Source organism: Crinia signifera, chromosome 2 (assembly GCF_055691185.1).
Source record: "Crinia signifera chromosome 2, ASM5569118v1, whole genome shotgun sequence".
NCBI classification, from domain to species: domain Eukaryota; kingdom Metazoa; phylum Chordata; class Amphibia; order Anura; family Myobatrachidae; genus Crinia; species Crinia signifera.
This window is the reverse complement of record NC_139218.1, coordinates 55,983,955-56,005,506: the sequence shown is the minus strand read 5'-3', so window position 1 is coordinate 56,005,506 and position 21,552 is coordinate 55,983,955. Positions and strand designations below refer to the sequence as shown.

Below are 21,552 nucleotides of genomic sequence, written 5' to 3'. Positions count from 1 at the left end.
ATACCAGTTCACTTTAACCGGTAAATCAACAAAAAAAAGGAAAAAAAAACGGCAATATACCGTTTTAAAAGTGCAGTGTGAAAGGGGTATTAACTTCAATGTTGACTTGGCTGTATTTGTATTTATTTATACTAAAAGAGCAGTCGCTGTGAGCAACACAGGCATTTTTTGCATATATTTTGGGGATCTCACAGGAACGTCTTCAAAGGATTAAAGATTCTCCACTTCAAAATCAAAATGGTTTTGCAGTGTAAATGATTGCCGCTTTAAAAAACCTGAAGATTTCTTACCAAATCTCTCACTTTCTGAATCTCTCATCCTATTACATTTCACCCAAGATGTATTTAACCTCATGATTCATATTTGCTAAATTGAAATCTTCATTTTCAGAAGATTAATAAATGGATTAATACACCATAAATATATTAATTCACCATTTCTATAAAATAAATGTTCACACTTCTAAGAAGAAGATTTTAATATTACCACAGGTTTTATGTAATGTTTAGCGCTATACAGCTCCTGTCACCTAGTGTAGGAGCGCTGCCAGTTATAAATGTCATGTATATTATGAGGGCAGCTTTGTTCCTTTCTACAGGTAGTTCTTCCCTGAGGCGTCCTGTTCATGGAGGAAGAGATTGTTCCTTTTCTCCTGGAGAGACCTTTCAGCCGTTCCTCCATGGCAAAGAAGTCTACGGTGGACTTGAAGAAGTCCAGTAAGACAGTGTGGCTCCACATCGTGCTGGACATGTCTTCTTTGATGAAGCCGCAGTGGCCACCATACCGGCTCATGAGCAGGAAGAAGTGGGGATTTGTCTCAAACAACTCTATCGGCACAGTATTCTGGGGGTCCCCACGTATGGGGTCATCCTGGCTGCAGATGCTTAGGACTGGGATAGCCACTTCATCAATGTCTCGCAAAGGATCATTCTTTTCCCAATAGGAATCCCAAGTCAAATTACCGGCAACCTTGGTCTGGCAAAATAGCGCTTCTTCTAGGTCCTTCAATGTCCGGCTTCCCAGGAGCCTCTCTGTATCTATGAGCTGTCCAAGAGCTGTAGCATAACTAGGTGGTAAGAGAAACGGAACATCAAAACTCATGGAAATTCATTACAGAAATCAAGAGATGCTTTATCATAGAAAAGGACAATTACAATGGAGTATATTTACTAAGCACGCGGATGTCTCTCCCCACTCATGAGCAGAAGGCCTATTATAGGCACACTATTATAATCCAACGCTATAGTCACTTGGAGGATAGTAAATTATGAAAAACCACCTATTTTGGATCAAAAATGAGAAAGACCTTTTTCATGTCATCCTATTGCATGTGTCAACCATTTGACCATGTCAACCTAAGGAATGTTTCCCCTTTTCATGTGTCGACCATCGTGGTTGACCTAATGACCGTGGGTAGCCCGAACTGGAGTTTAAACACCTTGAACGATATCCTTCAGCTAGGTCATCAGGGGACTCGCTGAACATGCTGGTCTTTTGGCTATATAGCCAAATTGACCTACATATTCGGCAGATAGTAGGAGTCGTTAACTCGCGGGAGCGTGCATCATTAACTATATTGAGTGTGAACACTAGAGGAAATTTTAAAAGACATTGCTCAGAAGCCACACACACACACATCTCCAATGGCAAAATGCCTTCATGGTGTATTAACCCCTCCCAGTACCATTACCTACCCATTCCCATGACATTAGGGGAGGGGTAATCATATCAACTATCAGATATTAGTGCTGTGTCATGGTTATTGGCAACTAATTTTTTAACTAATAGTTAAGTGGTTAAAAGGAGTTTTAGGGGGTGGAGAGCATTGCATGGGGGGTAAATGTTTACATCTTTTTTGAATTAGCAAGGCCAATACTGAGAATCCTGGGATTGTCCATTTTTCAATGAAAATCCTAGGTTTGGAAAAAAAAATGCCCTGGGATTGGCATCCCCAATGCAAACTTTACTTATTGCACCCTATTACATTTGACCCATATACTGCAGTAGCCTGTGCACAGTATGGATGCAGGTCTACATAGTCTGCAGTTAGTAAATGATCTACTATATGTATCACCTATCACCTATGTTCCTTTGTACGGCGCTGCAAAACACTTGTGGCGCCTTATAAATAAAATTATAATAATAATAATAATAATAATCACCCATCTGCTACATTCACTGCATAAACAGAACATAAAGGAGTTCTATGGCACTTTGTGTCACATTTATAATAGCACTGGGACTCCGCACATGCCTAACACTTTATAATAGATTGCTGCAGGAAAAACAAACCCAGAAATAGAAAAATACTTTGTGATCATTTATAAACCTGCAGCGATACAAAGCTCTACAGTGAAAGTGGAGTGTGGACATTGCAAAGTGCATTCCTGCAATGGGGTGACCTGTGCGACAACAATACAATGTTTAAGTGGCAAACTGAACTGCCGAAAGCAAATATAACAGAAGACAGCTCCAGCCTCTTGTGGGAATGTGCTGTGGTCAGTAAGAGGTACAGAGCGCACAGTCTCCACACAATCCACCTCAATAGGAAACACAATGGGCCTTATTTTGGTTCACTCTTTCTGACAAAATCCTTCTTAGATGGACAAAACCATGTGCACTGCAGGGGGGCAGATGTAAAATGTGCAGAGAGAATTAGATTTGGGTGAGTTATTTTGTTTCTGTGAAGGGAAAATACTGGCTGCTTTATTTTTACACTGCAATATAGATCTCACTTTGAAGTAGAACCCCACCCAAATCTAATTATATCTGCACAAGTTACATCTGCCCCACCTGCAGTGCACATGGTTTTGCCCATCTAAGAAGGATTTTGTCAGAAAGAGTGAACTAAAATAAGGCCCAATGTAACTTGGACCAGCGATCCTTCATTTGTTCCCAATGGTACTATCTAACCAGCAGCAGATGCATCACTGTATAATTAGGGGAGCGCATGTCTGGAACACGTCAGCAGCTTTGTTGCTAATGTTCTAAACCATGGAATCCTGTATATAAATGTAACATGTTCCTTCCAGTCCCAATGTCCTTCTAAGGCAGCAATCCCAGTTCAACAGATTTGAGCATGAGCCAATCCCGGGATCATGATCGGTGAGAACACGGGATCTGACCACAAAATGGCCAGGATTTTATTAGGAAAGCCAATCCTGGGATCCCAGAATTGAAAAAGTGATTGGCTTCCCTAAACTAGACCCAGACACTAAAGGCCCCCATACACTAGTCTGACTTGTTCGGAGTACAAGTAGGACCCAATATTGCCTGAGTTCCCTCGGCAGCTCCCCGGGAGAGCTCACTAACGATTCGGCACTTGATGTTCCATTTTTAACATGGGATAAATCGCATTATCCCATCTAAACTCCCGGGGAGCTGCGGGGCCACCGACCATCGGATGATTTTGCAAGCACCTCACAGATGTAAGACACCTCTCTGGTGTTTTACATCTGTGGACACCCTGTACGGGAAGCGGGCGGGCAGCTGACATCAGCTGCCCACCCCCCAAGTCACCAGCCTATTTGCATGGGAACGCCATCGCCAGCCACCTCCCGCTGCTAGGTGCGAACAGTTCACCACAACCGCTTGCACAATGTGGCTGCACATGCGCAGTCACTCAACATCACTCCCCTGATTCATGACAATCAGAATAAGGGCCTTTGGACTTTATTCTGGTCCATTTGCAGCCAGCGTTCATTTTGCACGGGTGCCGATATTTGGCATATAGTGGAGCCCATGGGAACGCCCGGCCATGACGTCGGTGCCGGGGGCGGGCAGCTGATATCCCTGGATATCAGCTGCCTGCCCAATTCCTTCCGAGGGTGCATGCAAATCTAAGTGACCTGAGAGTCATGCGTGCACGTTCCACATTATTCAATGGTCGGCGATCATCAAATGATGTGGGTGTTCACCAAGAGGCTGGGTGGGTTCTGGTTGACTTGCAAGGGTGCGAATTCGCATCAGAGTGAATCAACCATATAACCCCCTTTGTGTAGTATTCACATCACTGACTCAGAAAAGCTGCACACCGTGTACTAGACACCAGGCTGTGACTAACCATATGAGAATAGATTTCATGCATGTACAAAGTCGCAGATTCAGCACTATGGGGCCCATTTATCATATAATATTTCCAGGATGATCTACTCAACCAAAAGGATCACAAATTGCAATGCATTCCTGGGCAGTAATTAATGGGCCCCTATGAAACTTGGTGTGATGAATGCTACAGATATTTACATTGGGGCACAATGATTGAGACACAGATATAGAAATGTCATACAATCACATTCACACCGCACAAATAAACCAGGTGTGACCCAGGTTGTTTCCGGATCGACCCAGGTCACTGTGTGGTGTGAAAGGGCCTTTTAAAAAATCCCGGGTCCAGAAATCTGACCCAGGTTAAAAGAAGGGTTAATCACGGGTCAGACCTAGGTTGTTGGGCAGTGTGAACAGGTAACCCAGGTCGAACACTGTAGGGAGGAGGACGCGTCAACTCCAACCGCTGCCTCCTCCCCCAATGATGCTCCGATACTCCGCCCCGCCTATGAGGTCAGCTTATTGCCGAGTCACTATGGCGAGCTTCACCTCACAAATGCGGTGTCCAAGTCCCAGGTGCGACCTGGCATTTGCAACCTGAAAGGGGTAACACTGGTCTGAGTACACTAGAACAGTTTTAGCACTTCAATAAAGCACATTTTAAATGAGACCCACTTAGCGCAGGCAGATCTCCCAGCACCTGCCACGCTGAGCAGGGCTATTTATATTGTCTAACAACAGTGTATTATTACACATACAAAGTCCTAAATAGGTTATACAGTATGTTCAACAATTCAAAGGTCTGATCTTGGCTTAAAACAAGGCAAAAAGGTGTGGAAAAGCAGCGCTGAATGTGTTAAAATAATTCCTGTAAACAATTGGACTGGTTTTACAAATAAAGAAACATTTTAATAAAATATGCTGTGACCAATATGCAAGACGTAAATAAAATAATATGATAATATAATAAACAATGAAAAAAATAACTGGAAAAAAAATGGTATGTTTTTCCTTTTAAAATTAGCTAGTTCACTAGACTTTAAAACCACAACCTTTACAGTTCCTGGTAAGGCTTAAATAAAACATATGGATCTGTCCGTTCCTATTACCCCCTGGATGACACTTCCCAAAGGTAGAATGAGAGTAGTGTTTTATTACCATTCACCATGTGTGGGCACAGTCTCGCTCTGTTGTTTGCCTCCTGGGCAGGTATTTTCACCAAAGGAGGATAGCTGGTGGAGTAGGGGTTGGTTTAGAAACCTCCCGTGTGGTCGGCAAAAAGAATAGGGCTGGTTCGGATAGGTCCAAATGGGATGAAAGTCCAGGAAATAAGTACCAGGAATCTGTAGGATGTGTAAACCTCTGAGGCTTTTCACCGCGTCAAAAGGCTTTATCAAAGGATCTTGATCTTGGCTTAGAATCACCTTACATCTACCGCCTTATGTATACCAAGTAATGAACATTGTGTACCTACCCTAGAACCAAGCTAAGTCATTAAACAGGTTCAAAGAAAATTGGCTTCCACCATCTCATTTGTTTCCAGATTTTTCCTCCTAGTATCTAACAATAGTGTGAACATTTACATTAGAATAATACTGACACAGAAGCTGCTATAAAGTCACGTTAAATTATGTGTGTGTTCCCCAGTGCGATTTGGGTCAAGAAAAATTATTTGGCATACCAGGCCATTACCACTCAAAGCATAAAAATTCATGCTCCTATTCCCGTGGTTCCCAGATTTTTTTGCATCACAGCTCCCTGTAGTATCAGAATTACAGTATATCCACAGGACATCACTAGGCCAAACGTTTTGAACAGGGAAATTTAGAAAACAAAACAATAAATAAATTACATTTAAAAGGATATCTTTAGGTTTAACTCCTTCACTGGTAATCCCAAATTTCCGGGCTATGCCTTAATGCCCAGGCTGGCAAGCCCGTAAAATTCTAAAATTCTCGGGATTGACAGTGATTAGCACCAGGCAGCGCTGCGGAGTTCATCGCTGAACTCAGGCAGCTTTAGCCCTGCCCGGTTCCCCCCCCTCCGCCGCGCCCCCCCCCCGCTCACCCCGCCCCCCCCCCCCCCCCCGGCTGTTACATAACAGCCTGCGGCGCTGGCTTATGACAAGCCGTGTCGCAGCATGTAGGGACGGGGAGCCAGGGCGCAGGGCTGCGCAGCAGCTGATTGACGGTTCAGTGGTGCTGCCCGGACCTGGGGAGACAGTGGTGGTTTTTTTTAGGGAGAGCTCCCCATAAAAAAAAAAAACTTGCCCAGTGGGGAGCGCTCCCTAAAAAAAAAAAAAAGCCACCGCTGAAGGGGTTAATTATGTAGTGAGCGGTTAGCAGGTGATTGGCTGGGCATTTCTCTCTCTTTATCACCCTTGGATTTATCTCTTGCTAAAGCTTAATACATCTGCCCCAGTGTTGGCTAAAATGTAACTGCCTTCAGGGCAAAGGACAAGAGGGGCTCCTCTCTAGAACTGAAGGCATTCAAGTAGGGTTACCACCCATCCAAGATTACTCCGGACAGTCCGGTACTTAAGCCTGGTGTCTGGAGTCCAAGCGGGTGGTGTTCCCGGACTATACATTGTCCGGGAACCGCGCCGCCACTTGGTGGGTGAGAGGCTGCCGGAGGAGATGCGCTGGGACTAATAAGAGAGGAGATGCTGCGGCACAGGACATGCCTGTCAGACCTGGCATTTCAAATCTTGCGCCAATTGTATCTCGCGGTCCGCGGTCGAGCAACGCCACCACTGCTGCTCCTGATTGGTTGCCCAGACTAGCTCGTATTTGCTCGCAAGGCGGCGTGAGATTTGAAATGCCCGGATTGACAGGGAGGTCCCGTGCCGCGGCTTTCTCTCCCAGACAGTGAAGTGACCTTCGCCCGGCGCCCCTCAATGCTCCTGTATGCAGGGTCACAATCTCTTATCTGCCTGCCCTTCTCCAAGAACAGAACAGAGGGAGGACTACGGGACCATGGTGGAGCATGCATGCAGCACCTGGTGAGGAGAGAGGGTCTGTACTGTTGCTTTCACCTGGGTGGGGGTGTGGATGTTCGGGTTCTCTGCAGGCTATGAAATGTTGGGAACATTTTGTAAGCTTTGCCTCTCTGTCACGCAGTATATACGTTAACCTATCCCTCTATCTTACTGTCCCCTTCATCTGCCACCCTGTGTATGCCTCCATCACCCTGCGTATGCAGCTCTTTCACCCTATGTGTCTGTGTGGGCATCACGGTGTGTCGCATAATGTGTAATGGGCATCATAATGTGTAATGGGCATTACAGTGTGTGATGTAATGGGCATCATGTGAGGCGTAACATGTTATGTGCATCACGGTGTGTGGTGTAATGTGCAATAGGCATTATGGTGTTTGGGATAACGTATAATGGGCATTACGGTGTGGCATGTGGTATAATATGTAATGGTTGTGTGACCTGTAATAGGCATTATTGTGTAAATTTTTTGCCGTCGGCTCGCTCTGTTCCTGTTGTCACTATTTATAAAAAAAAATTGTCAAGCCCTGGCATAGCGTGGAATGGACATTATGGCAAGTGGTATAATATGTAATGGGCATGTGATGTGTAATAGGCATTACGGTGTAAATTTTTGGCGCACGCCACCGGCGTGCACTGTCCAATTTGCCCCTATTTAAGAAAAAATTGTCCTGGCATAATGTGTAATGGGCATCCCGGTATATGGCATAATGTGTAATGGGTATCACGTGTGGCATAATGTGTAATGGTCATTACAGTGTGTGACAGAACGTGTAAGTAGCATTATGGTATGCAAAATCAAGAATAGATTGAAGTAAAGGTTAAAAAAAAGCAATGATACAGTGGATCAAGGGGCAGGGCTGGGGGCGGGTCAATGGGTGGGCTGGAGGTGTGTCAAGGGGTGGGGCATTGTCCAGGAATCTCACAACACAAAGGTGGTAACCCTACATTCAAGGCAATAAAGATATAAGACTGCAGGCCAGATGAACTAATCTTAAAAAGTGATAAAATGGAGAGTGATAACCAAACAATCAGCTCCTTTCTGACGTTTTTCAAACACAGGGCGGGATGTACTAAGGGGAAAATGCGGTAAAACCCCCATTTTCTGGGGTTTTACCACATTTTCTAATGTACTAAGATCCATCCGCTTGCCATCGCAAGGCAGGGTATCGCCACCTTGGGATGGCGATAACCTATAAAAGCCTATGGGCTTCTATCGCCACCCATCGCACGCCGCAGATGCAAACCCCTCTCCCCATCCTCCATGCTGCTCCTCCTCCTCCCCCAGCAGCATGTCAAATCCGGGGATGTCCTTCCAGCTGCAGGGGGAGGAGGAGACGACGGGGACCGCCGCACAACCCTGGAGGTGAACGAGGGGCACACCACATCCGTCACCGCACCGCACCGCTAGCCGCATATGTTAGTACATGTATGTTAATACATCCCGCCCATAGTCTGTGACATGGCAGGTAGGAGCTGATAACTGGCTGTTTATCAGTCTCCATTTTATCACTTTTGAAGCTTAGTGCATCAAATAAGAGAACTGCTTAGCAGCTATTGGGCGGAATGTTCTAACATCCGCAGCACAGCTCCTCCACCCATCGCCGACATAATTATTGCATATTTTATTTATTTATTTATTAACAGTTTCTTATATAGCGCAGCATATTCCGTTGCGCTTTACAATAGCAGACAGTGATACAACAAAACAGGGTATTTACAGACAGTCAAAATGTAGGAGGGCCCTGCTCGCAAGCTTACAATCTATAGGGAAAATAGGATTTTAATACCTACCGGTAAATCCTTTTCTCGAAGTTCTTATGGGATACAGGGAGTCGTTCATAACGATGGGGAAAAGAGCTTATCCGAAGGAGACAGGCACATATAAAAATTTATACAGGGTGTACTGGCTCCTCCCCTCTGCTCCCCTCCCTCTAGCTTCAGTTAAGTGAACTGTGCCGAAGGAGAAGAACAATATGAGAGGAATATGTGTATATTTACCGTGGTGAGATTCATCCAGCACACCCAACATTCAACATAACAGACCACATTAGCAACCCCATAACCTGGGAAGTCTAAGGGCCTAAGAACATGTCAACATGACAACTATTTTGAACTGTGTTCCAACTGGAACAATGCATAGAATAATCACCTAAGTGACCATGTACACTCGTGGACCTTTAAGGTACACTATGTAAGATTAAGTTACCTAGGTAACCTACACCCTATGTCCGCCAGGAACAAGAAGGGTAGCAGAAGGACCCAGAATTGGTCCATATCTCACAAAGTGAGCAAGGCAAACCTCCGCACAGAGGCGGGTGCCCTGTATCCCATAAGAACTTCGAGAAAAGGATTTACCGGTAGGTATTAAAATCCTATTTTCTCTATCATTCTTATGGGATACAGGGAGTCGTTCATAACGATGGGGATATACCAAAGATATCAGAACGGGCGGGATTGTGCGGAACCTATTGCCGCAGCACCGCTTGCCCAAACTGAGTATCCTCAGTGGCCAGAGCATCAAACTTATAAAATTTGACAAAAGTGTGTTGGCCAGACCATGTGGCTGCTCTACACAATTGTAAGGCCGAAACTCCTCGGGCAGCCGCCCAGGATGTCCCCACGGAACGAGTAGAGTGAGCTTTCACCCCAACAGGCATAGGCAGCTTTGCTACCGCATAAGCCTGTTTAATGGTTGCACATATCCATCGTGCAATAGACTGCTTGGAAGCAGGACGTCCAATCTTTTGGGCATCATAAAGGACGAAAAGTCCATCAGTTTTTCGAATCCTTGCTGTTCTCCTGATGTAGACACGGAGAATCCTTACTACGTCCAAGGACGTCGGCACCTCAGAATGAGGCCCACCAGCAGGAACCACAATCGGCTGGTTCACATGGAACGCAGACACCACTTTGGGCAGAAAACGCGGGTTAGTACGTAATTCTGCCCTGTCCTCAAAGAATATCAAATAAGGACTCTTGCAAGTCAACGCCCCTAGCTCCGAGACCCTCCTAGCCGAAGCTAGGGCCAGTAAGACCACTGTCTTCCAGGTTAAATATTTCAGGTCAATTTCCTCCAAGGGCTCAAACCAGGAGGATTTAAGGAACTTCAGCACAACATCCAAGTCCCACGGTGGAGTAGGGGCCACAAAAGGAGGTTGTATGTGCAATACTCCTTGCAGAAATGTCTGCACTTCAGGAATATTAGCCAGTTTCCTCTGGAAGAAAACTGATAACGCAGATACCTGCACCTTCAAAGAGCCTAGGCGTAGGCCGAGATCCAGACCAGCTTGAAGAAAGCTAAGAAATCTTTCAAGTCTGAACTCTGATGGAGAAAACTTTCCCTGTTTGCACCAACCCACATATCTTTTCCAGATATGGTGGTAATGTGCAGCTGTTACCGGTTTCCTTGCACTTGTCATAGTTCTGATGACCGAAGTGTGAAACCCCTTCTGAGTCAGGATCTGCCGTTCAACTTCCAGGCCGTCAAACGCAGCTGTTCCAAGGCCTGGAAGACGCACGGTCCTTGCATGAGTAGATCTCTTTGCAGGGGTAGGCGCCACGAGTCCCTTTGCAGACTTAGAAGTTCCGGGTACCACGTTCTTCGTGGCCAGTCTGGGGCCACCAGAATAACCTCGGTTCCTTCTCTTCTTATCTTCCTTAGCACCCGAGCCACTAGGGGAATCGGTGGGAAGACATAGACCAGGCTGTTGAACGTCCACGGTATGGAGAGGGCGTCCACTCCTTCTGCCTGAGGGTCTCTTGCCCTCGAGAAGTACCTGGATACTTTCCAGTTGTTTCTTGATGCCATCAAGTCTACCAGTGGGGTCCCCCACCGAGCCACCAGAGAATTGAATACCTGGTGGTGTAGACTCCATTCCCCGGGGTGGAGCTCGTGGCGACTGAGGAAGTCTGCTTCCCAGTTGTCCACCCCGGGTATGAAGATGGCCGAGAGCGCTTGGCAATGACTCTCTGCCCAGGACAGGATCTTCGATGCTTCCCTCATACAGGGCCTGCTCTTGGTCCCGCCCTGTCTGTTCAGGAATGCCACCGTGGTGGCGTTGTCTGATTGTATACGGACCGCCTGACCGCAGAGGAGAGGGCCCGCCTTCAGAAGTGCGTAATACACAGCACGTAACTCCAGGCTGTTGATATGGAGGCGTGTTTCCCATAGGGTCCACTTGCCCTGAAAGGACTGACCCATGGTCACTGCCCCCCATCCCGTGAGGCTTGCATCCGTGGTGACTAAGACCCAATCCTGGATGCCAATCCGACGCCCTGCCAGCAGGTTGGGCGTGTGGAGCCACCACTGTAGTGACAGTCTGGTCCGAGATGACAACGCAATGCGCCGGTGCATCTGATGGTGTGAACCGGACCACTTCGCTAGGAGATCGAGCTGGAAAATCCTGCTGTGAAACCTCCCGAATTGGAGAGCCTCGAAAGAGGCGACCATCTTTCCCAATAGGACAATGCACTGGTGTACTGTCACCTGGGGGGTCCTTAGCAAGTCTGTGACCAGCCGCTGGATGTCCAACACCTTGTCCTGTGGCAGGGACACTCTCATGAGAGCTGTGTCCATCACCATGCCCAGGAACTGGAGTCTCTGTGAAGGGATCAGAGAAGACTTTGCCAGATTCAGGAGCCAACCATGGCCCGACAGGGTCTGTATGGTAACTTGTAGAGCTGTCTGTAGTTCCTGTGGCGACCGCGCCTTTACCAACAGGTCGTCCAAGTATGGTATCACGCAGATACCCTTTTTTCTTAAAACCACCATCATCTCCGCCATCACCTTGGTGAATATGCGCGGGGCTGAGGACAAGCCGAATGGCAGTGCGCAAAACTGATAGTGCTCGTTTAACAGCGCAAACCTCAGGTATTTCTGATGAGGGGGCCATATTGGGATGTGAAGGTAGGCGTCCTTCACATCTAGGGACGCCAAGAACTCCCCCTCCTCCAGTGCCGCTATCACGGCCCGCAAGGACTCCATCTTGAATTTGGTTACTTTCAAGAAGGGATTCAGGGATTTTAAGTTCAGAATTGGGCGCACTGACCCGTCCGGTTTCGGAACTACAAATAGGTTCGAGTAATAACCCTGCCCCCTCTCTAGGGGAGGGACCCGGGTTATAACCTTGGCCTGCACCAGCTTTTGGATTGCTTGCTGCAACACCACTTGGTCCTCTGGGGACGCTGGGAGGCCTGATTTGAAGAACCTCTGAGGTGGCTGAACTGCAAACTCCAGCTTGTAGCCGTGCGTAATAAGAGCCTGTACCCAAGAATTGAGGCACGAGGCTTCCCAAACCTGGCCGAAGAACGCCAGTCTGGCTCCCACCTCTGCCGGAGCTAATGGTGGAGCCCCACCGTCATGCTGCGGGTTTTCCTGCAGCTGCCCCAGATGGCCGCTCTGCGGTGGCCGAAGCGGAAGGCTTCCTGAATTTACCACGGGAGCCTCTTGCAGCGTTTGAACCACCTCTTGCTTTAGGGCGGAATTTACTAGCCCGAAAGGACTGCTGCTGGGAGTGAGCCTGAAAAGGATGCTTTGGCGCCTGTGGAGTGGATGGCAGGAAAGTGGACTTTCCCGCCGTGGCTTTAGAGATTAATTCGTCTAAATCACTCCCAAATAACCTGCCACCTGTGAAGGGGAGGTTTTCTACACTCCTTTTGGAGTCAGCGTCAGCAGCCCACTGCCGGAGCCAGAGGGATCTGCGCCCAGACACTGCCATGGCTGAGTTACGGCCGTTAATGGCACCTAACTCCTTCTGCGCTTCACACAGAACTTTAGCAGTGTCCTGAATATGGTGTAATTTTTCAGACACCTGCGCAACTGTCATGTCGCCCAGAAGACCTTCCTGTATCTGGGAGGCCCACGTGTATATGGACTTGGCCATATAGCAACTAGCTAATACAGGACGCGGACACGCGCCACTAGCAGTAAAAATGGACTTCAAAGTGTTTTTAACCTTTCTGTCCGTGGTGTCTTTAAGTGAAGACGACCCTGGTACTGGGAGTACCATCTTTTTGGCTAAGCGAGACACAGAAGCATCAACCTCTGGTGGCTCCTCCCACACCTTACGTCCCTCAGGATCGAAGGGAAACGTGGACTTAAACTTTTTAGCCACTTTAAACCTCATTTCTGGGTTATTCCACGCTGACTTGAACGTACTTTCCAGGTCAGCCTGCTCAGGGAAAACTACCTGTTGCCTTTTCTGAGTAGCAAAGAAGGTATCACCTGCTGTGGATTCAGCTAAGGGAAGGTCCAACACCTCCCTGATTGCCATAATCAATGGCTCTGTGCCCCGCAGTAGTGACTGTGAAGCATCAGGCTCGTCATCACCTGCGTCTGCATCATCCATATCATCACCATCATCCCCATCATCAGCCCCGGAATCAGGGGTTTGAGAGGGGGTCTTTCTCTTACGAGTATCCCCAGGGGTGGGAGTAATTACATCCACTCTGGCAGAGAGGACAGCCAGCTCCCTTTGTACTCTCTGGGTCTGTGTTGCAGTAGCAGTTAACTGTGTAGTTACAGTCTCAAGCATGGTTTTTATACCTGTAGCCCAGGCTGGCTCCTGTGAGCTGTCCTGTGTGCTACTTTGCTGCCCAGTTAGTTGTGGGGGGACCCCAGTACTTTGAGGGGACATGCATGACTCACAAGTAACCTGTGATGAAGATGCTGGCACAAACTTATCACTGCACACCATACATGTAAGTTTCCTCACCATTGTGACAAACAAACAGTCTCCCCTCACACAGCGCGCACACACAGTGGATATGCAGTGTGAAATTAACCAGATAAATACTATGTGTAGCCTTATCTGATCTGTACAGCTTAACAAGCCAGTGGGGTGGTGTACAGAGGATAATGGAGGAGACCAATACACCTGATAACCTTAGCTCTCCGATTAGAAGAGCTGGTAATACAGTACAGTATCAATAACAGTACTTTACAGTGTAAGCAGGCAAGTGCACAAGTACACAAGCGCTGAAAACCTGAAGCTGTCTCTGCAAGCAGATTCCCTCTGATCCACACCGCTGAGGAGTGTCTGGAGCAGTATAATGGCGTTTCCAGCAGCCAGGGAAGAAGCAGGAAGCAGGTTTTGGCGCCCTCACAGAGCTGGTCTCACTCTGAGTAAGCTCCGCCCAGCGTAATGGCGCCGGAGCTTACCTGCGTTTTATACTGAGACTGACATTGGGGAATGTCCAAATCCTCTTTGGTAACTGCCCTGGACAAAACAGGAACTGTACCCTGTCTCAGTGTAGGCAGGGGGTTACGCGGTCCCTGTGCAGGGCACCGCCATACCGCCGCCATTTTGCCGCACAATAACCCGGGGACCCCACGGCGGGGGACCCCGGGGTAATACTCACCACAGACGTCTTCAGACTGGACTAGGGGTGTGCGGCGTGCCAGGGGTGTGCGCGCTGCAGCGCAATGCCCGCGGTAACATCACCCACTCAGGACGGTGGTCCTGTGGCAGGGACAGCTCGGTACCTTGAAGTGGCCAGCAGCTGAACCCTTCCCCTAGTCTCCCATGACGCAGGACTGCTGTTAAGTCCAAACAGCAGCCCCAAAATAATAAAGAAAATAAAACAGAAGAAAAACTCTCTGGAGCTCTTCCTGATGCGTGCTTCTCCTGAGGCACAGTTCTCAAACTGAAGCTAGAGGGAGGGGAGCAGAGGGGAGGAGCCAGTACACCCTGTATAAATTTTTATATGTGCCTGTCTCCTTCGGATAAGCTCTTTTCCCCATCGTTATGAACGACTCCCTGTATCCCATAAGAATGATAGAGAAATAGGCATTGATACATAAGGATAGATACTGTATTCTTTATTGCATCGATTCCACCAGAATGCAAGGTTCTATGACTGGTTCTGGAATTTGATAAGCTTGCCTGAAGAGATGAGTCTTCAGGGAACGCTTATAGGTTTGGAGACTGGAGGAGAGTCTTATTGTGCTTGGGAGGGCATTCCACAGAGTGGGTGCAGCCCGAAGAAAGTCCTGCAGTCGGGAATGGGAGCGGGTAATGAGTGTGGATGAGAGACGCAGATCTTGGGAGGAGCGTAGAGGTCGTGTTGGATGATATTTTGAGATAAGAGAAGATATGTATGTTGGTGTAGTTTGGTTTATGGCTTTGTGTGTAAGTAAAATAATTTTGTATTGAATACAATAGAATACAGGTAACCAATGAAGTGACTGACAGAGTAGCTTTGCAGACGATGAACGTCTGGCTAGGAAGATTAGCCTTGCAGCTGCATTCATAATGGACTGTAGTGGTGAGAGTCTGTATTGGGGAAGGCCAATAAGGAGACTATTGCAATAATCAATGCGTGAGATGATGAGAGCATGGATTAGAGTTTTTGCAGTGTCTTGTGTAAGGTAAGGGCGAATTTTAAATATGTTTTTTAGGTGCATGTGGCATGATTTTGAGACAGATTGAATGTGGGGTACAAAGGAAAGTTCTGAGTCAAGGATAACACCTAGGCAGCGAGCTTGAGAGGTAGGAGTGATTGTCATCTTCTCAACAGCGATAGAGATATCAGGTTGGTAACTACTATTTATTGGCGGAAATATAATTAATTCTGTTTTTGAGATATTAAGTTTGAGGTGGCGAGATGACATCCAGGTTGAAACAGCAGAAAGGCATTCAGAGACACGGCTCAATACAGATGGGGACAGGTCCGGGGAGGATAGGTAGAGCTGAGTATCATCCGCATACAGATGATACTGAAATCCAAAGGAGCTGATTAGTTTGCCAAGAGATGAGGTATAGATTGAGAAAAGCAGGGGACCTAAAACTGAACCCTGAGGTACTCCAACTGAAAGAGGTTGCGAAGAGGAGGTAGAATCAGAGAAACGAACACTAAAGGAGCGGTTAGAGAGGTAGGATGAGAACCAAGAGAGGGCTGTGTCTTTAAGACCTATGGATTGTAGTGTTTGTATGAGAAGTGTGTGGTCAACAGTGTCAAAAGCAGCAGAGAGATCTAGAAGAATTAGGAATGAGTAGTGGCCTTTAGACTTAGCAGTGACCAGATCATTCACAACTTTAGTCAGTGCTGTCTCTGTGGAATGTTGGGCACGAAAGCCTGACTGATGCGGGTCCATTAAGTTGTGCGAGTTCAGAAAGTGTGTGAGTCGAGTATAAGCAAGTCTTTCAAGTAGTTTGGAGGTGCATGGAAGTTGAGAAATGGGACGGTAGTTTGAGAGAGAGCTTGGATCAGAATTCTGTTTTTTCAGAATCGGAGTAATAACTGCTTGTTTGAACAATAAAGGAAAGACACCAGTAGAGAAAGAGAGGTTACAGATTTTAGTTAAGATTGGAATGAGCACAGGAGACAGAGATTTACTTATTTGCGAGGGTATAGGGTCGAGAGGAGAGGTAGTAGAGTGGGAGGCAGAGAAAAGTGCAGATACTTCATCTTCATTTGTGGGATCAAATGAAGCAAATGCTTCAGAGGGCTCAGGTATGGAATTGAGCATATCACCAACTGAGTTGCAGCATACCAATTCATATGCGATAATTATGGCAAAGGACAGCTCTTGCGTTAGGAGCTGTCATTTGCGGTGAGTAAGTAGGTCCCATCAGGTCCTGGCAGCTCCCCCCTCCCTCCCTTACCCGGCGCTGGTGCTGTGGCGGAGGGGCTGGCTCCTCCTCCTATGGAGGCCTCTCCTTCACAAACTCTGTCTGACCTGATGCCAGCCAGGGTGGAGGAGTGGGCATCCTCCTCTCTCCCAATGGCACCTTCTGTGTCATTCCACCTGAGCCCTCCCTCATTCTCCACCTTTGAGGTACACACTATCCGCATCTTCTACCCCATTCACCACCTCGTGGCTGTGATCTACCACCCCCCTGGCCCCTGCTCCCCTTTTCTTGATAACTTTGCTGCATGGCTTCCACACTTTCTTGCCTCCGACCTCCTCTCTATCATCCACGGTGACGTTAACATTCCAATTGACATCAATAATGCTGCTTCCTCTAATCTTCTTGACCTTTCCGCCTCTTTTGGACTTTCACAATGGACCACCACCCCAACTCATAATCTCGGACACTCCCTTGACCTAGTCTTCACCCACCATTGTAATCTCTATGATTTCTCTAATTCTTCCTTCCCACTCTCTGATCACAATCTGATATCTTTCACCCTCTCATGCTCCCCTCCCGCCTCATTGCCCAAACCCACAGTCACCAGACGCAACCTCGGGTCTCTTGACCCTACTGTCCTGTCCTCGCTGGAGACTTTCCTATCTCCTCTTTCCACCATGACCTGCCCCAACCAGGCTGCCTCTTTCTAATACTCTTCTCTTACCTCTGCTCTCGATTTAGCCCCCCTTTATACTGTCCCCTTCCGATGCTCTAAACCCAAACCTGGCACAACAAACTAACACGATTTTTACAAAAATGTGCACGCTCTGATGAACTCCTCTGGAGGAAATCTCCATTTCAAGTTTATTCTTTCCTCCTACAGCTCTGCTCTTTCCCTTGCCAAACAATCTTTCTTCAAACCGCTCATCTCTTCTCAGTCCTCCTATCCCCGCCGTCTCTTTGAAACTTTCTCCTTCGCCCTCCTCCACCCTCCTCCCTCACTGCTACTGACTTTGCCGCCTTCTTCCTCTCTAAAATTGAGATAATCCGACATGATATCTCCTCTCATCCCCCCTCAGCTGCCTACCCACCCCAATCATCCTCCCCCTCCAACTTCCCAACTCTGTCTTCCTTCAGCCCCACTACAGATGGCGAAGTCCACTTCCTCATCTCATCCCCCCACCCCTCTACCTGTCCCTTGGACCCCCTCCTCTCCCATCTCCTTCGTTCCCTCTCCCACCTCTTTAACCTATCCCTTTCCACTGGTATCTTCCCCTCACCCTTCAACCATGCTCTGGTCTCACCTATTCTTAAAAAACACAACCTGGACCCTTTATCACCCACAAGCTACCGCCCTATTTCTCTTCTCCCATTCGCATCTAAACTACTTGAACGGCTGGTCTACAGGCATCTCACCAGCTACCTCTCTGACCACTCCTTCCTTGATCCCCTTCAATCTGGCTTTCATCCACTACACTCCACTGAAACTGCCCTTATGAAAGTGACCTATGACCTCCTCTTAGCCAAATCCAGGGGCCACTTCTCTCTGCTTATCCTCTTGGACCTCTCTGCTGCCTTTGAGACTGTGGATCACCCTCTCCACCTCCACACACTCCAAAACATTGGCCTCTCTGGCACAGTCTTCAACTGGTTTTCCTCTTACCTTACCCACCGTTCCTTCTCAGTCTCTGTCTCTGGCAACACCTCACCACCTTCCACCCTTCCAGTCGGTGTCCCTCAGGGCTCAGTCCTTGGCCCCCTTCTGTTCTCCCTGTACACCTCTTCTCTGGGTGCACTCATTAACTCATTTGGCCTCCAGTACCACCTCTATGCGGATGACACACAAATCTACCTCTCCTGATCTGTCCCCCACTGTTCTCTCTCAGGTTTCCAACTGCCTCTCCGCGATCTCCTCCCGGATGTCTGAGCACTCTCTGAAGCTCAATATCGACAAAACTGAACTCATTATCTTTCCCCCACCCAGAGCCACACACCCTACTAATATCTTTATCACTGTTAACAACTCCATCATCTCCCCCATTCCCCAACTCCGCTGCCTGGATGTCACTCTTGACTCCTCCCTTTCCTTTGCATCCCACATCCAAGCTCTGTCCCACTCTTGTCGGTTCCAGTTACGCAACATTGCTTGCATCAGGCCTTTTCTCTCACAGAGTGCAACTAAGCTTATCATCCACTCATTGGTCATCTCACGGCTTGACTGCTGCAATGTTCTCCACTTGCCTTGCTCGATCCCAACTAGCTCCTCTCCAATCTGCCCTCAACTCTGCAGCCAGGCTTATCTTTCTCTCCCGACGCTCTACTTCTGCCACTCCCCTTCAACAAAATCTGCACTGGCTCCCATTCCCCTACAGCAGTGGTTCCCAACCCTGGTCTTTAAGTACCCCCAACAGTGCACGTTTTGCAGGTCTCCACACAGAATCACAGGTGAGATAATTAGCTCCACCTGTGATCTTTTCAAATGTGCCTGAATAATGAGTGCACCTGCCGGGTGACCTGGAAAACGTGCACTGTTAGGGGTACTTGAGGACCAGGGTTAGGAACCACTGCCCTACAGAATCCTCTTCAAACACCTCACACTCACATACAGGGCCATCTCTAATTCCATTGCTCCATATATCTCTAACCTCATCACCATTCATACTCCCTTCCACCCTCTATGGTCAGCCAACGACTGTCGTCTCTCCTCCACCCTGATCACTGCTTCCCATGCTAGAGTTCAGGACTTTGCCCGTGCTGCACCCCTTCATTGGAACGCATTCGCTCGCTCCATTACACTCGCCCCGACCTTGCAAACCTTCAAACAGGCACTGAAAACTCACTTCATCAAAGCGTACCATTCCGCTGCATAAACTAGTCCTGAGGCTACTTCTCTTACCCCGTGGCCTGCTTACATCCTGCTATCAAGCCACCTCCCACTTGCTTGCACCTCATGTAAATCAGTCTGTCTCCCCTTCCTACTAGATTGTAAGCTCCTCCGAGTAGGGCCCTCTTCCCTCCTGTTGTCAAAGCCCTCTTCTCTATACATTTCACTCAAACACTCAGTGACCATCTTTGTCCGCATACTCATCTCCATCATTGGCCATAAGCCTCTAGTAGTACATTGATCAAGTCCTCACTACTTATATTTAAGCTGTAATGTGTATTGAACTGTGACGCTCTTTACCTGTACTTTTTGTTATTTATTCAATGTAATGCTAAGTTTTGTCTCCCTGTACTGTTGCATTGTACGGCGCTGCAAAACACTTGTGGCGCCTTATAAATAAAATAATAACAACAACAATAATAACAATAACCCTCACACTTACCTGCTTAGATATGCCTTTTGGTAGAGCAGTAAAGCTGCTTGCCACAACCAGGGACACCCAGTCTCAAACCAGTCCTGTAGGCGGAAAAGAGGAGAGATGCAGCCGGCTGCGGTGATGTAGCTGGATGAGCCACACTCTCCAAGGTAGGACAGCAGAAGTCCTGCCCCGCTGCCCTCACCTACTGCAAACAGCCGAGGGGAAGGTTGGCAGTGGCGGATATATCGGATGGCTTCACGGAGGTCATTGGGGTCACCATAAGGCTGTAACTTGGCTGTGCTGAGAGGGCAACCGTTCTGGCAGCGACGATTGAAGATCACCGCCTGGTATTCATGAGTCAGGGCCAGGAGACACATCTGCAAAAGTATTAAATAATATTTTTTTACACATTTGTATTGTTTACAAAAAAAAAAAAAAGTGTATTGTATAAGCTGTAATATAAAGTTAAATTTCTGTATCAGCTAGGACAGGTCTGTCCAACCTGCGGCCTTCCAGCTGCTGTGAGACTAGAGGTACCAGCATGCTTTGCCACAGTTTTGCTAGTAGTGAATGCTAAAACTGTGGCAAGGCATGCTGGGATGTGTAGTTTCACAACAGATGGAGGGACGCAGGTTGGACAGGCCTGCTCTAAGACCTTTATTAAGAGTCTTTATTCTATATTTTTCTGCTATTGGCAATTATATTTTCCCAGTCATATAGATAGGGAGACAAGGCTTTGCCCATCAATTGCCTCAAGGGCAGCAGGTTGTTTCATTTTTCACTGCAGTTTATTGGGTTACAGCTGCGTGTGAACAGTACAACTTGCTCCAGTGCTCAAAGCTTGTTTTGTCTTCTATACAAATATGTGACTATAACGCAGAGGTCAGCTGACACTACACCATAAGGAGACTTTTGTAATGAAGTAAAACAGTGCACGGACTGTAAAATAACAGTTTCATACATCTCAATAACACAAATTTATTGTAAAGTTTAATTAAACTACTGATGTTACTTGCCATATAAGTATATAGGGATGCGCTCAGCATCCTGGCAGTCAAGATGCCGGCGTTCACAATATACCAGCGCTGGCATCCTGACTACCTACAGGAGACCGGCACTGGAATCCTGACTTCCGTGATGCTGAACATAAGTAAGTTGGGGCAGGATAGGGTCACACCAGCGAGGGGGGGGGGGGGGGATTTTGGGTACGGTGGTTAGGGTTAGACACAAGCAGGTATTGTTAGGAACAGGCTGCCGGAGGGAGGGTAAGTATAGTTACCTGACCACTGCTGGGATACTTTCCTGCAGGCATCGGTATTCTGAATGCCAGTATCCCAGCCGCTGGTCATCTGTATGTATAATCGCGGTATCTACAGTACAAAACGATTGTATACATATCTATAGTGTTCATTCTAGCACCCGCCATATTTGAAAACCCATGCAGTTCCTCTTCCCTGCCTGGGGTGTCGCTGTCTGCTGTGGTGTTTTAGCACAGGTCTGGTTTGCATATCAGTGCTGATATACCGACCACGCAGTGCTAGAAGCACTACAGCAGACAGACACCCCAGGCAGGGAAGAGGAACTGCATGGGTTTTCAAATATGGCGGGTGCTAGAATGAACACTATATCTAAG

At 47.6% G+C, this 21,552-nt stretch overlaps 1 protein-coding gene across 1 annotated transcript in view; it reads right to left on the bottom strand.

Annotated features, from left to right (window-relative positions):
* Positions 1–410: 410 nt before the first annotated feature.
* LOC146058739 (protein ABHD15-like) overlaps positions 411–21,552 on the bottom strand; it is a 30,350-nt gene continuing 9,208 nt past the window's right edge. The window contains exons 2-3 of the mRNA XM_083170976.1: positions 19,944–20,296; positions 411–1,066 (exon numbers count right to left, since the gene is read on the bottom strand). Of these exons, the coding sequence (XP_083027102.1) occupies positions 526–1,066; positions 19,944–20,296 (894 nt within the window). The 3' untranslated portion in view covers positions 411–525. The remainder of the gene's footprint in view (positions 1,067–19,943; positions 20,297–21,552) is intronic.